General features: G+C 40.3%; 1 protein-coding gene across 9 annotated transcripts in view; it reads right to left on the bottom strand.

Moving 5' to 3' along the window:
• Positions 1-16330, bottom strand: part of ELMO1 (engulfment and cell motility 1) — a 313893-nt gene that overhangs the window by 20729 nt on the left and 276834 nt on the right. For all 9 annotated transcript variants that reach the window (XM_072328207.1, XM_072328212.1, XM_072328206.1 and 6 more), the window contains one exon: positions 4402-4565. In XM_072328207.1, the coding sequence (XP_072184308.1) occupies positions 4402-4565 (164 nt within the window). The remainder of the gene's footprint in view (positions 1-4401; positions 4566-16330) is intronic.

Below are 16330 nucleotides of genomic sequence, written 5' to 3' on the forward strand. Positions count from 1 at the left end.
TTCTCCATTCTACTTTGATAAAAGCAATCAACATGTCAAGAACTAGGTGTAAAATGTATGCATGTAATATTTAAAGTTTGATTTCGTATATCATCACACGGACTCAGAGATGTCTGAAATAATCAGTTATATCCTCACTAAGATTCATTAGGAATAAATAAAAGACAGGTCGAAACATTAACTTGACAGTAAGCCTCGTAAGATTAAAAAAATAACTAAATGTGTAGATGGTTTGTAAAATATGAAGCATGTCAGAAGCATAATTTCGCATTGCTGTGCACATTAGGTAACACCAAAACTCATTCTGCCTGTCAGTACGTTCCAGTAATCATCATCAAAAGAAAGCAAAGCTGTGGTATTCCACGGATAAAATAAAACTGTCTCACTTCTGGAACACTCTGCTGATTTCCGCATTCATGTGGATCCGGTAACTTTGATCTGCCAACAGCCCACTGAAACCACTAGAAATTCTCTTAGAGAGATGAGGGCTTTAAAGACAAACGTCCTAATTCTCCCAGGTATTAACAAAATGGTTGGAGTACCTGATGCATAACTCACTGCATATTTACAAGCTGTGAAAATCTAGCTGGTCAAAAACCAAGTAAGCATTGTAACTATAGAAACAGGCCACCTCTCAGAAACATACAACTAGTCCATCAGGATGATTTTCAGATGTTGTTTTCTTGTTGGGAACTGAGGTAGGAATGTGCTGAACAGTTACATTCTGTGGTTACAAGAATTCTGTGATTGAATAGATGTCTTTCCTTTATGGGTTGATGAGCTTCCCCATTCCTCAGGTAAGAGCTGGGAACAGAGGCAGAGAAAAGTTGTGCTAAATCACAGGGCACACAGCTGAGCAGTCCAAGGTACAGACTGCATACAGCTGGACTGACTCCAAGTATTTAAAACTGATATAAACATCTGCGTGATGTTTTGGTAGTTTAATTTAGAAAACAGATTACTATCATTAAAGACGTGTTGAAGATGGCCTAACATTAGGTTTCTAACACTGAAAGGGAGAAAAAAACAAAAATGAATGGGTCAATGGGTCACCTGGCACATTAATTAGTTACTCGTAGTATTCCCTCTTATGTCCTCTGAAGTCCCATCTTCCCTTTACAAAGCAGAGGAAGATTTTTAAGCAATTCAAAAATGATGAAGTAATTCCTCCTGTAATACTAAGATCTTCTGTAGGAGAAGGGAGGCAGGAATGAAGTGGAGCCTTCTGCCTCCTTTGCTGATGTGCCAGAGTCCCTCTACACATGTACGTAATTTGCCTTCAGAACTGTGAACCTTCTTTAGTTTTACAGACCCCATGCTTCAGCACACGGAGGAACAAAGAATTGAAGGAAGATCATAAAAGCAAATATATTTTTGGAAAAATTATTTATGCTCCTCTAAGATGACATCAGCTGAACAGTTTGTGCCTTGTGAAGAGCACGAACAAACTAGGAAAGCCGAAGGAGACAGCAGCTTTCAAAATTACTGTTAGCTTCCTACTGTGTTCCTGTGATGTAAGAATGACAAAAGTCAGTGGGCTGACATGACAGAAGGGCTGATGGAACTACAGAATAATATATGAGCGCTAATGTTCTGATCTCACTGGTCTCAGCACTACAGGCTGCTGACATCAGTTACATACTTCTGAAACAACAGACTTGGATTGGCTGCAAATCTGAACATTACTGGACTTTAAATATATATATATATATATATATGGATGATTCTAGCTTTAATTTAGAACCCGTTCTACCTGCCCCTATCTTTTGCCTTTTCTGCTTATAACTAAGACTCTTTCTTGTTAGCTGTTCGTCCATGATGGGGCATACTGTAGTCATTTAAATCATTAAAACGTAATGGAAGACTAATCCCAGGACTGCTTTCATGGGTTTTGTCCTTTTATCTTTCTGGCTGGTAGCTATGTGCTCTCCTAATCACTTTGTGCATTCAGAGCAGGCATTAGCAAATCTTTAACTCTGCAGAGAAATCTGTCAAGATAAAAAGCCAAAAAGCATTCACTTCCCTTCTTACCTCTATTTCCCAGTGCTGATTTTCACTCAGATATTTCTTAGCAATGTTTCCCCAACTGACATGAACTGTTCTTTAATGGTCACGCCTCCAACATGGACATCACAATTTTATCCAATATTGCCCTACCTCTGCTGCGTTTAATGCATCAAGAAGATCTCAGGACTCCTACACACCCTTTCAGAGCCATTCAAAATAAATCAGTAATATTTTACAGCCCTGTGGAGTGGCTGTTTGGATGATCAGTAATGATTCCAAGCTCTTGCATGCATTCAGTTCTGAGGAATTTCATATTTTCCCTCATCTGAAGAAACTCCAGTGCACAATACATCAACGCTCTTACAGAAGAAACAATTACTTCGAAAACAAGCTTGCTGTAGTTACAGGGATCTAAAGCAGCGCTCTCTGACTAACATTCAAGTCCAGCTTAAATGAAACTTCTGATCCGGCAGCTTGGAAACTCAAACCATCAGTACTTATACAAAGAAAGCAAAAAAGAAAGATTTCTATCATGTTAAAGGCAGGAAAAACCATCATCCGACCGCCATATGCTCGCACAGAATTAAACAAGGCCCACTGACTTTACATTCATCTGTGCACAATCTCTTTTAGCATATCTGTAAAGCTTTAAAATATGCAGTAGAGCCACGATTGCTCTCTTCACTCACAGTCTCTTTCCTTACAATGGGACCATGATTCTGTACTTCTATCAATTGTGCCATCTATGCAATTTGAGAGAGTTCAGTACACAGAACCAAATCAAAGGGGAAAATGAAAGAACCATTTCTTTTCACTGTCAAGAATGAGCGATCGTGGATGCAATCGAAATGCAAATTCATAGAGTCAAATCTCTGCAAATGCAGTTGTGATTGCTGAAATACCTTATCAATTTACTCAAAGCCTTTATAGCCTTTAGGTTTAGCCTTTGTCCTGAATCTGAAAAAAGTCTGGTAACATGTTAGTTTCTTTTGACTACTTGCGTTAACTGTTTCCTTCACATCAGCCCAGGGAAGGAAATTCCAAACCAGGGTAGCTAGAGATATGCTGGACATAAAAAGCTTGCAGAGGGCAACTGCCCAGTTTCACAAGGCTATGCAAGGCTGCAAGAGAATATAAATAGTTGACCTGTATCACAGCTAAACAGTTGACTCACGGCAGAAGCAAGGAAAATGAGCAGCTTTGGTGACAAGCTTAGCAGTACCGAGCAGCTCTGATCCACTGAGCACTGCACAAGATTGGCAGGAGATTTTGAGCAGTGTAATGATGCAAAACTGACTGGAACCATTTGTAACTGTTTAATTGATGTATTACTATGAGTGACATCAGTTCTAATTGGGCATTAGGTCCTATCTTCTAAAACCCTGAAAACACTGAAAACATAAAAGAAGCATTTCCCCTTTGATCCACAATGGTATGATTAAAGTGTAGTTCTATTTAGCTTAGGCTTCCTCTGTTGCTCTGCTGCCCTTGGATGAAGACATCCCCAGAGCTCATACTTAGATGTATCTATACCCTTTAGAAACAAATCAAAATGAGCATCTAACATCAGAATTCTGATGTCCTGGTTCAAATCCTTCCCTATAGCTTTGCCTTGTGATGGAGATTTGGAAAATTACAAGCCAATATGCTTCAAATATTGTCCAGATTTCGTGACATTTCTGGAATCCTCACTATTTCTCTGCTGATCTCAAAAGGTTCCTGCTATCCCTTTGTGCACCACGGAGTCTGAACTTGTCCTGTGCCATTAGCTCAGCCATGAGCCCTGGTCCAGAGCCAAGAACGGCCTCCATTTCTCATGCAACAGAACAAAGCAGCAGGCAGGAGCTGTGATGGTGATTAGCATTTGATTCTTTGCAGTAAACAACATGGAAATGAGAATCCCATTGTCATGCTACCACAGTGTTATCATTTACAAATAAATAATAGCTTTTCATTAACACCAAAGATAATGCCCTGAAGAAAGATAGCAATACATAATCCCACTCTTTTCTGGAGCCACTATGTATCGACTCCTTACTCTGAACTTCTTGTCTGGCTCAGAGAAGTAGCATTTGCAATTTTTGTCCCTTGGACAGAAGACAAAGTTTAAAAAACATAAAACAAAAAAGCCAACACTGACAACAAGAACAGGTTTATATGCACAAGTGTGCAAGGAGAGGAAGTGTCAGAGCGCTGTTTCATACAAATGAGCCATGACCCCGTAGGAATTTGGTGAATCTGATTTAACTGAATTGAATGAAAAAGTTGCCATTCCCCTGGACAGCTCCCTGGACAGCTTACTTCCTCAGGTTGCCCCCGAAGAGCTCATAAATGTCAATCACGTTTGTTAATCTTCTGACGCAAACATGGGTTAGGAGAGAAGACAATACTTACAGAATTGGACGAGACTGGAAATCTTCCTGGTTCATTCTTTCAGACTGGCGGATTTTCAGTATTTCTGTGTAACTGAGATTCTGAAGCTTACTCTTGAACTGATCCAGTGAGCTAGGCTTGGTAGTGAGTGCTCTCATTATCTGTTCTTTCACTACCTGCATTACCTGTGGTTGACAAGGAAAGAAAAAGAAAACCTATGTTAACATCTGTGTTTTTCTATCAAATCTCCTTCAGTGTCACAGCAAGGTTTCTAGTTTGCATTGGGTTCTTGGGCACCAGAGCAAAGATTCCGCAGTAGCCTATAAATCCAATTCCCAATTTTCCTGTGCTGCTTGGGGAAAGGAGGAGGTAGAGGAAATGAGATCAAAGTTGAGTCTGGGAAGAGGTCCCTGGAGCCAGTATATAGGTGTGGAAGCTGGTTAGTGCTATCAGGTCTCAAGTCAATTGCTCAATAGCATAACCAGAAAAGGATTCAACTTCTGGCAGGACAATGCAGCTTACAGAAAAAGCTGCTCAGCTCTGTAATGAGAAAATTATTATTTCAGGGGGCTGGTGGGGAGAGGGTCAATCACCACACAACTGTTTCTCTGGACAGCTGAGCTATAGCCTCTGGTTACAGGATTGTAAATCTTGCCCTTTCTGTGGGTTGTGTGCTCTTGTCAGCAAGAGCATGGCTCTTCTGGGCTGATGCTCCTGCCATGTTGGGGACGGGCATACACACACATACACAACACACTTGTAACAGCATGACAAAGTCGTGACGTCCTAAGAAGCCAAGAGTGCAGATGCACATCCTGACATCTGCCAGCTCAACACTGGTGACATGCACAAGCTGCAGGGTCTAGCTGCCTACTGGACACACTGCAGAGAGATTTCCAGGCCTTATGACTACCCTGCTGGGTCTCAAAGCTGCTCTTCTGACCATGTGTTAAGCCACTGACTGTGGCCTGTTGCTTCCCTCAGAGCTGTCATAGTAAGAGGAGGGACAGTCTGGCCATAAGGTTGTCCCTGTGAACATTATTGTTTGCTATCTAAGCCCTGTCCCCTCCCTCCCTTCTGCCGTCCAGCTATTTCATTTCAATACTCAGCACGTTCAGCATGAATGAACCTCCACGGTTTCTCAGATGGTGAGAGACTGGTATGTCCATTTCTGGGCTCATCAGTACAAGAGAAAGATGGTAAAGATAACAAAGAAACGATAAAGAAACTGGAGCATCTCTTGTAAGAGAGATACGGTCCTCGGCTCCCTGCTCTGGGTGTCCTGACTTGAGCAGGGGTTGGACCAGGGGACTCCAGAGGTCCATTCTCATCTCATCCCTTTCACGATCCTGCAAGAGCTCCACACTGCAGGCACTTTATGGTCTTATACAGTGAAGGAAAAGAAACTTGCTAACAGAGAACATTAGTCAGAAGGAAGACACCAACCTGCCATGGATATTAAAGGATTGCTTTTGAAGCAATGTCATAAACAATGCAAACCAAAAATCAAGATTGAAGGATGGGTAGGCAGCAGCCATCAATACGAATATTAATTATTTTATCAGAGAAAACTGCTGAGACACAGTTAACTAAGGGGAATCTCTTGGCTTTATTTCAAATGGTTGCACATGACAGATTACTGTGTTTCTCTCTAAATTCTGGACTCATTTCCTTTCCCTAGTGCTGGTACAAATCACACATCTTGAAACATCTGATGCTGTGCTGAAGCTGGCTGAAAGAATGCCAATTTTAGAAAGGCCCGTCCCACCCAAATCCAACAGCTAGGAAGCAGTAGGAAGCAGTAACCACTCTGATGGTATCAACGGAGATATGACCAAAATTAACTGCCACAAGAGGCCAAAAGCTTTTCCTGCACTGTTCGGTTCAATTTCTTCTTTCATCTTTACCACGCATCTTAAAACAGAAGCTCAGCCCTCAGAGGTTCTCTAATCATTCTGAAAATTTACCTTTCCATATGAATATTTCATTGCTTTACATGTGCTCCCTCAATCTTCTAACTCTCATCACCTGCACTGTTTCCTATTTTTACTTCCTGAGATGTAACTTCTTTCCTAGATGTAATCCATAAACTGTGTCCAACAGCTGATAAGCAGTTAATAAATGGAAGACAGTCTCCTACAGGGACCACATCCATCCTAGATATATCCTCCAAGAGCGAGATGTTTCTCACAAAGCTGTTTGCCCAGATGGACAGCAAATGCCTTTGCCACGTTTCCATGCACCTTTGCAAGATCTTACTCTTGGTTAATCTTGGAAATCTGGCCCAGACAAAGAAGAGCTCCAGTCCATCCACTCCTAGAAATCAGACTGTGTGTGCCTGAGCAAGTCGTCTGAAACTTAGTTTGAAGATAGATAGAATGAAACTTAGAGTTCTCTACTCTGTAGCTATGCAGTGTGTCTTTTACATGGAGAACCATCTGTTTTCAGATGGTGGCCACATTCAGCCAAAACTTCCACAGTGCCTTATTAGCTGAGAATCAGCTACTTTAATGACATATTCTTATTGATTTCTCTAGGTCTTGTTTCAATACCTGAAAGGGCTTAGGAAAGGCAATGGATGAAGTTTTGTTAAAGGAAAAGTGGGGAAAAAAAGTAGGCTGACAAGCCCAGCAGCGAGTTGGATATCTAAAATTATCTTCACTCCTTTTTTTTTTCTGCCTTCATTGCAATGACTACTAATTGCTACCAATTAATTCTAGTGTATATCTTATAAAGTTTTACATTAACTACAGTTATTTATTATTAGCAACCATACTGGTACTAGTAAGGGAAAGGAGAGGAGAGACTGGAAACACGGCTTTGCCACTGAAAAGACATCCACAGGTACCTCCTAACACTAATGGCCAAGCTCCAAGTGAACTGTGCTCAACTTTTCACCCTCACAGAGAACACGACATTCAGTTGCTGGTTTTGCTTTCTCTTTCTCAGGACTGCTAAGAAGTTGCACCAAATGAATTTACTACATGCAGTACTGCAGTTAGCCTTCAATTTATTGCTATCATGCGAAAGAATCATGCGAAAAATCAGACATTTAATTCATCCACTTCAGCCCCACTGGAATGACTAAACCAGAGTTGCAAGCAAACACAGTCCTTCAATCACAACCATGGGTGCTCTCATTTTGCCTAGTTGCAAAATCCTATATAAGCCTTTGCTTGATGGGAACATCTCTGGTACTCACTGTTGTGGTTAACATGCAAATTATTTCTCTTCTTTGCTCTGATTGAAAAGGTTACTGACAGAATATCATCAAATAGCTCCTTGGTTTATGGACTGCCCTTGTTCCTGACACAGAAGGCAGGAAGCATGCACCCTGGGCCCAGTATGTAAGGGGTGAGCAATTGCCTTGGTAATGTTTCTAGCAAATAATATTTAACTTGTTGGCCAGAATGTCAAAGCTGTTGGTTGTCAAAGTGAGTCTCCTGAGCATTTGGGAACCACTGCCAAGATCTTCTAATCTGTTCAAAATTTCTAAAGCTGAGCTGCCAGCCGTTGATTACGGCTGTCTCAGAGACACCAGTAATCCTCCTTGTGTATCTGACCTTACAATGAAATTAAAAGTATGCTCTACTCAATATAACTGTACATAAACACTGTAGATAGTTGTTTTAATTGCATTACGCTTTGCTTCTCCTGCTGAGAGATGAGTGTTTTAGAGGGCGCATTTTTTATCTGATGACTTTTTGTATGGTAAGAGGATCCCAAGTTCTGCATTATGACAAGGACAGGCAAATTCACTTAAAGACATTAAGAGGAAGATGGAAGAAAGAAAAAGTAAAAAAACTTTTTTTTTTTTTTTTTTTTTTTTTTAATTTAACCAAAATATCTATGGCATACAGGACCTTATTCCCAGTCTTTTATTCAACTAATCTGCCTTACCTTTTCTATGGTTCATATCCATAACCTTAAATTATACATCTTTTTGTTGAGCTATTTTTGTATATCTCTGTATAATCTCACACTCTGATTATTTTGCCTCTCCCACACTTCCTCCTCACTCCTGCTTCTTATCACAAGAACTTTTAGCTATGCAAATAAAGCCTGTGCCTTTCAGGATTGATCTGAATATTTAGGCTCTACAACAAGAGGACAAAATGAAAAGAGAGTGAGAAGGCATCAGTGTCAGGAAGAGGAATTCATCTGAAGCTAAGACCCATCAAAACAGCAACTTCCCACTGCCAACTAACTTCAGCAGCTTGTCTCCAACTACGAACGACACAAAATGAACCCCTTTGTATATTCTTTGCTACCATACTTATGCAAACTTTGTATTTGGCATGACCGGAGAAGAGTGGCTTTCGCCTGTGACATCCAATCATTACCTGCAAGGAAATGTTAAGTCTGAGCCTTCTGCTCCACAATACCCCTCTCTCTACAAACTCTTAGCATCTGCTTTCTCAGAAACTACCCCTGGGACATCCCAGAGGGCTGGAGATTCACCACAACTCATCCACAGAGAAAAAGACAAGGCATTAACCCTTCTCATAACTTCCCCACAGCTGTTGAATAAGATACCTCTTCATATGGAATGTCCCTCTCACAGCTCACAGCTAGAACAGCTGCAAAGAGTTCTACAGAATTCAGGTATAAGCCATGGATCCATGTAACCACAACGTGCTAATTTGGCACAGTATTAACAAGTTCTGCAAGGTATGAGTCCCATCTCTTTGCAGCATATGATAAAAGATGACACACAGGACTGTACTACATCCAGAGATCCCCCTTTACAACCAGACTTGCAGAATCTGAGATGTAAGACATTTTAAGGCTGCTTTCATTGGCTTCTCCATGTGACCACACAAAAAATCAATGAGTCGCTAAACGGAAAACTGGAGACTTCAAATGATATGCCAAGAATTCATATGTAGTTTCCCTCCCATCTAAGCATTCCTGAAGAGAAGCAGCACAGTTTATACAATGTTAATAAAAAAATAAAGACATCAAATATTTACTGAGATCTAATTTAATCATTTCAGGCACAAAGGAGATCTTGCTCAGTAAAACTCACAAAGTAGGTAGAAATTAAGGTTGCAGAATGAAACGACCAAATCATACTTAATGAACGGTGCTCATTGACAAAAGGAGGCCATAAAGAAAAATTCATTCTGAAGGGACAGAAAATGACTTCAGTTTACAAGCACCTGTCAACCACTTTAATGAAAACGTTACATGTTTCAAGTGTGCACCAGGTAATTCAAGACAATTTTTTAGGTTATTTCAGTGGATGAATTGTTTCAAGTAGATCAATGGTTGTATTTTCAGAGTACTCGGAAGAGTCATCCTGAGAGACTTCGAGGTCCTTGAGAGAAAATTTAACACTGTTCTTTGTTTTCTCATCTCCACACACTGCAATCCATGACTTCAGTACACCAATCCCTTGATCTTAGCCTGGACAAATCTTCCACATTATTTAGAGCATTAATTTAGGCATGCCATTTTACAGAACTAAATTTAAACACAGTCTTGGTACTGTCTAAACATTGTCAAAAGACTGCAAAATTTCTGATTTTTCCCTCTATTACTGTCTGCAGTCTCCAGAATTATCAAAAAACAAAACTAAACTAAACTAAGCAATCCCTCACACCTTAAAAAAGAAACGAAACAAAAAAGAACACCAGTTTTCAATCTTCTTAGCTGTTCCAGAAGACAAGGAAAGTAGCTGTAGCCAATGATAAAGAGACAACGCTAAGCCAGTTGAATGTATATAGTGACAGGAATAATTAAGTTGATTCATTTTCAGGCAGTGGGATGAGGAAGGAGCTGTCAGAAGATTTAGCAGGTATAAGCCCTGATATATTTTAACTCTCAATTTTACGCAGAATTTAAAAGCTGTTGTGAAAAAAACAACTTCTAGTTGATGAAGTTTTAGCTTTCTTAATATAAAAGTATATATGTATATATATGTATTCTGTTTGTGAGCATTTTTATGTTTGTATTTTTTCTTTTTTTTACTATGAACCGAGATATTTTTCTGTCTGCAGAAAAGAGACTTGAAACAATGCAATGGTTTTGATCAAGCTGAGCTGTCTGTTCCCATGTGGTATTGCTATTACTACCCAGTTCAGCAATGACCATCATTTTACAGGTATACTCAATATGAACAAATGAGCACCTAGCAGACATGATGATGGAGCTCAAAGATAGGAGTTGTGACAGCATTTCCACTCAGGGTGCTTATAAAAGGTCTATAACAGGTATTTGGAATCTTAATGCTGCAGTACGAGAGCTCTTCAATGTGAAATCTTGTTTATATCCTTAAAACCCAAACAAATTGCCTGCCCTCTGCTCAGGAAGAGTGCACAGAATCTGGTACTGGATTCTGAGATTCAACCCAGTAGACTGAGTGATGAAGGAAGAAAAGCTGAAGATGAAGTAAGAACAATAACTGTTTCACATTTCAGAGCAGCTTTGATTCTTCCAGTTTTTCTCTGCACCTTGACTAATGGATCACTGGTGGGGAAAACCACTCTGATACCACACAGTCCCTGGGAACTGGTGGGTTGAGACTGTCATTAATCAAGGACTACAGGAGAGAAGGCAGGGGTTTCATCACATTTCTCCATATCCAGGACTGTAGAAAGGGAAGAGAGCTCCAGGGCCACGAGCACAGGACCAGTGAAACCCTGAAACAGTGAGAGATGGGAGCTGACCAAAAGCAAGAGGAGTGGTCAGAGGTCAGAGGAGTGACTGCATCTGAAGAAGCTGATGTAAAACATTCATTTCTCTGGAAAAAAATAAAAATAAAAATAAAAATAAAAATAAAAAAAATCCAGGCTAATTCTGATATTGGATTTGAACATTTTGTAAGGTTGTGTTCAGCTGAAATGAACCACTACTTTTTGTACTCTGTTACATTACATCCCCGAGCTACTCCACCTTTGCAGGAAGAGCCTGTGGCCACAGATTGATCTGGCACTTCCCAAAGGAGCTCCCAGAACTCTGTTATCTGCATGGATCATTTTTACCTACCTATGTACTGACGGTGAAGCATCAGGTACAAGGGAGACCTCCGGTTATTTTTCAATGTTACTACTGATTTGCTCAATTAAAGACAGAAAGAGTGGCAGAGGTACTGACTGTGAACAAGAAGCTGTTTGAATTTGATTGAAAAAAAGCCTACCAAAAAATTCAACTGAAGGGTAATATGGCTGAATGATGAACATGAAGATAACCTTGACGATGACTGCTAACACTGACTACAGGCAAAGGAAAAGGAAAAACAGCTAGTAGGAAAGATGTTATAAACAAGGAAAAGTGACCAGAGCAGGAACAGAGATTCTAGCAAGGGAGTATTTGCATATGGAAGGAAGCATCTGGCTGATGGTCCACAATAAAATAAAGAAGAAGATGAACAAGTTTGAAGGAAAAAAGAGTAAAAAATAAAAGAAAATAAAAAATAAAAAGAGATGGTGGATTTGACAGATGTATTTCAGTAGAAAATGAAGGCTGAAGAAAAACAGCTGCCTGAAGTATAACCTCCTATAAGGACTGGCCTGAGAAATCAGTGGGTAAAACATAGTAATAGAAAGGGAAGTGAACAGCAGTCCTTCATGCAGTTGAAAGGCATGTGCACTTAGAGTCATCATCAAAAAACATGTAAACACTGTTCACAAACTATTTTTGGTAGAAGACAATGTGAAAGTAGTCCAGTAACTTCTTGCAGGGTTAAAATCACATTCTGCCTTCATGTCTAAGGGTTCATTTCAAAGCTGAGCCCACAATGCTAATCTAAATGTACACATCTAATACAGCTTATTTGGGTTGTATTAAGCTCAAAAGGAATGACTGGTAGAAAATCTCTTCCTTCTATTTCATATTTCTAGAATACTATTTGCACCAGAAATAGGAACATATTTATTGCCTTTATGCCTTGAGGTAAGCTAAACAAGAAATGAGTGTTTTGTGTCAAAGCTTTTCTGCCCCAGAAAAATGATGTGCAAAGTTAATAAGACTGTTTTTGTAAGCTTCCTTGGCAGTTAATGGAAGTCTTAGGTCAACCAATATTACATTACCTCCTCTAATGTCTGACAACCTCCTTTGGCAAAATAAATAGTGTACAAAATCTGTGGTGGGTGGCATTTAATCCAGGGCTTTTCACAGACAAAATGTACTGATCTTCTCAAACGAAATGTTAAGAGGGGAGAGGGAAAAATGAGGAGATATTTGTATCCTTAGTCATACACCAATCTAACAATTAACATGCCTGATAACATGCTTGGGATTTCTAAAGAAAAGTAACATGAGAATTACCCATGATTAGGAACATACATTTGGGTGCGTTTTCCCTTAAGATACATGATTACATCAAACAGCATACACTACATGAAAATTAACTTTACTATATGGCAGTCAACTGGTTCTACAGAAGAAAAGCAAGGACAACATTCTAAATAGTATTTTTTTCCCATAAAAAGGTGTAAATAATAATAAATAATCTCAAGTTTTGGTTATTGATGATGAATTTAAAAAAATAAGACTCAGAATAGAGAGAAACATAGGAAAAGTATGGGGGACTCCACACCTCCACATCTGAGTAGAAGGGGGTGGGAGGGGTGGTGCACCTTCCTCATGTCTTCATAATACTAAAAGAAATAAGAGTTCTGCTAGCGTGACATGGCATGACATGTGCAATAACTCAGGTTGCATACTGCCCCCAGTACTGGCCTGTGGGTAAGCTGGATGGTCCCTAGTCAACTGTGCAAACCACAGGCACCAGCTAGCACAAAGCACCAGGCAGTACAGGGACAGCTTCTTTACCTTTCCCCTTCTTGCTTCTTTCCCCTTTGTCAGTATTCCTCTCCCAAACCAAACAGACCTTGGAAATCCATCCACTGTGTCTATAACAATCTTTAGTGAAACCGAGTAGCAAGTTCGGCAGCTCTTCTGCTTGCATATTGCCTTAATTCTCACAGGTATATTAATAAAAGAGATGCATGGCCTCTGAGATAAAACAGGGAAAGCCTTGCAGGTGTTGGATAATTAGCCCAGGACTGTGGTCTGCCAGGCAAAAAATGATAGCAACAGCGGGTCCAGATGGTTTCAGAACAACACTACTCCGATAAAGCAAGAGCTTCACCTACACAGGAAACACACTTTTAATCCTGAGTAATTACTTTCATGTTTATTTTTTCTCTGATATGGAACATAAGCCGCAATACTAAGCAATTAGCTGAGTTAACCATTCTTACAGTATCCCCCAAAATGTGAAATTTCTGTTCAGGAATCTCAGAAACAAACACTTATTCACGTAGGTTTTCCTGATGCATGTGAGAGCCAAACATTCAGCAAATGGGTGTAGCACCATTTGATTCAATCCAGTTACATGCTAATACTCCCAGTGATGGTACACGATTAGGCTGAATATCCATGAACTGTGCAAGAAGGCGGTGTGCAGATATGCAGTTCCTCTGAATGAACTTATCAATATTGATGCATCGTAGCTTTACAGTAAACAGGCTGTCGTAAATTTTAGGTAAACCCTCATTTTCACATTCGTGTCACTAAAGAAAGCAGTGAGCTGAAAATCATGCCTGTAGAACTGTTTCAAGAGATAGTTGTATTGATATCACAGAGTCCACTCAGGGCCACGGGAATAAAAATAGCTGCATGAATTAACAGAGTGATTCACAAAAATATGTGAAGCAATGAAAAGATGAAATGCACCGTGACTTGTTAGACGCTAGCTCTAAAAATCATTCTGTAAATCCTGAGCTCACCAATTACTAACTTGACAGACTGTAATAAGCGCTGTCAGAGCTACTGCAAACCAAGATCTGCTCTGAACTGACAAACGTACAGGAAACGTCCGCGTGTTGGGATTAAAAAATAAAAGGGAAGAACGTTTTCAGTGCTGCTTAAAAACGTCCTGAAATCACTCATTAATACTTTTTCTTTTTCTAAATTGAGTTTGTACAGAGTCAAGTCCAATGAGTCCTTTGCCTAAGGTAGTTAAATCATTACTGTACTCTCATATAAATAATTAGAGCAATATATATAATTTTTTCCCTTTGAATTATGGCACGTACCCAAGCATATAAAGAATTCAACTAGACTATTCTTAGAAGAAGAAAAACCACAGATGACGTGCTTTGCCATACTTCATATTAAAAACTGCGGTGGAATGGTTTACGGCTTCAGAGACCTATATTTTTGATTGCTGCAAAGGAGCAATCTTTTCTCTCCCAGATCAAAGGAAAGGTTTGTTGAGATCTATATGCAGTGCAAGAAAATAAACTACTCCCCAGGATAGATAACAGTGATTTATTTCACACGTAATAATAAAATCAACTACACAAAAGCATTCAATCACTTCACCTTGATTACAAAACCAGTCTGCTAGCCAGGGAAATTAGGAGTGAAACAAACCTATGAGGCTACACAACCCTTCTCTTCGGGAATAGCACTTCCATGAGCAAAGCGCAAGCCATCTACAGCTATACCTAAAGTCAACTAAAGACACATCAACGGCATTGATGCGCCCATCAGACCTGTGTAGGCTGGTTCCTTTGATCCATCCCCTCAACTATGTTTATAGGAAGCACCTGGAAATCGCACTTCTTTCCTTCCAGTGATTGTTATGTCAGTTTTGTTTTTTTCCCCCCTGCTCCTTTCACTCGTGTTAAATCAGAACCAAAGGAGATTTTCTCACAGAACAGTCAAGACAACACTGAAGAGTCTGGCTTCAAGTTTACTTCTTACTATTGATTGGTAACTACCAATGACATGCACAGAAACACACACGTCTCCAGAAACACATCGATCCTGCCTGGGAGGGTAAATAACGTCTTAAAATAGTGCTACTTCTAGTATGTAGCTAATGAGTTACAGATGGAGAAAGGCTTACAATTCCAGTGATGAAAGAGCCTTTCTCTGGTAACTTGAACGTTACCACCACACTTCTTTCCATATCGTCATAAATCACTGCATTTCTTACCACATTGTCAGTAATCTACAATTCTAACAAGCCAGCAGACTCCTTTCTTCCTGCAACTCCGTGACTATCGACTTTGTGTTTTGGGGCCGGAGTCATTCTTAGAATTAAATGCAAGCCATTTGCTTTCCTTTGAAAGACAAAGGCAAACTCTGAGCAATCCAGGTTGAAGAAGTTAACAAAAAAAATATCAGTTCCCCTGCAATCAGATGCATAATTACACAAAGGATTTGCTTCAGGAAATTGACCCTGGTCCAAAATGAAGCCAAATGGCAGACACTGTGCGAGACCAGGCTCCAGGGGCACAGACGCAGTGTATCCAGACACCTGTGTCACACTTTGGTAATGATAAAGCCAGCACAGAGGCAAAAGATATCAGGATGTTATTCTTGTTTTGAATCATCTGCTACAATGCGTAATTAAAGTGCAGCATGTGAGGCAACGAATGCAAAAGGTTATCTTGAAATGTGATGTTATTTGTTGAAGACAAAGGGCGCTAACGTGTCCGTCCAGCAGGAGGCAGATGTCTGCACCCACGGCTCCGCACAGTGTCTTCCCTTACAAAACTACTCGTTTTAATATCTTCTGTTTAATTCCTGCTGCAGACTTGCCTCTCCCTTTTTATTTTTCTTTCCCCTCCTTCTAGAGTTATGACCAGCTCTCAGGATCCCAATAAATCCAATAAACCCAAATATCACAGCAGAAGTCACACAGGGAAACACGGAACTTTTTATTCCAGAGGAGATGGCTGGCTGGGGGAAGCCTTATAAGGCTGCTATTATAACAGGAAAGAGAAAAGCAGCAGCTCCCCACGGCAGCTGTGAACTGGGCAATATGCCCAGGGGCTGGTGGGGCTGCTGGTTCCCAGGGAGGAGCGAGCTGTGCAGGCACAAGGGATGCGAGGCACCACTGCTGGCTGTAGGCATGGGGACAAATACCTTGGGTACCTCATTTGCTGCCAGCACCCACCTCTTCAGGGTGCTCTGGTCAGCCTTGCCT

The sequence above is a fragment of the Excalfactoria chinensis genome, chromosome 2 (assembly GCF_039878825.1).
Source record: "Excalfactoria chinensis isolate bCotChi1 chromosome 2, bCotChi1.hap2, whole genome shotgun sequence".
Lineage (NCBI taxonomy): Eukaryota > Metazoa > Chordata > Aves > Galliformes > Phasianidae > Excalfactoria > Excalfactoria chinensis.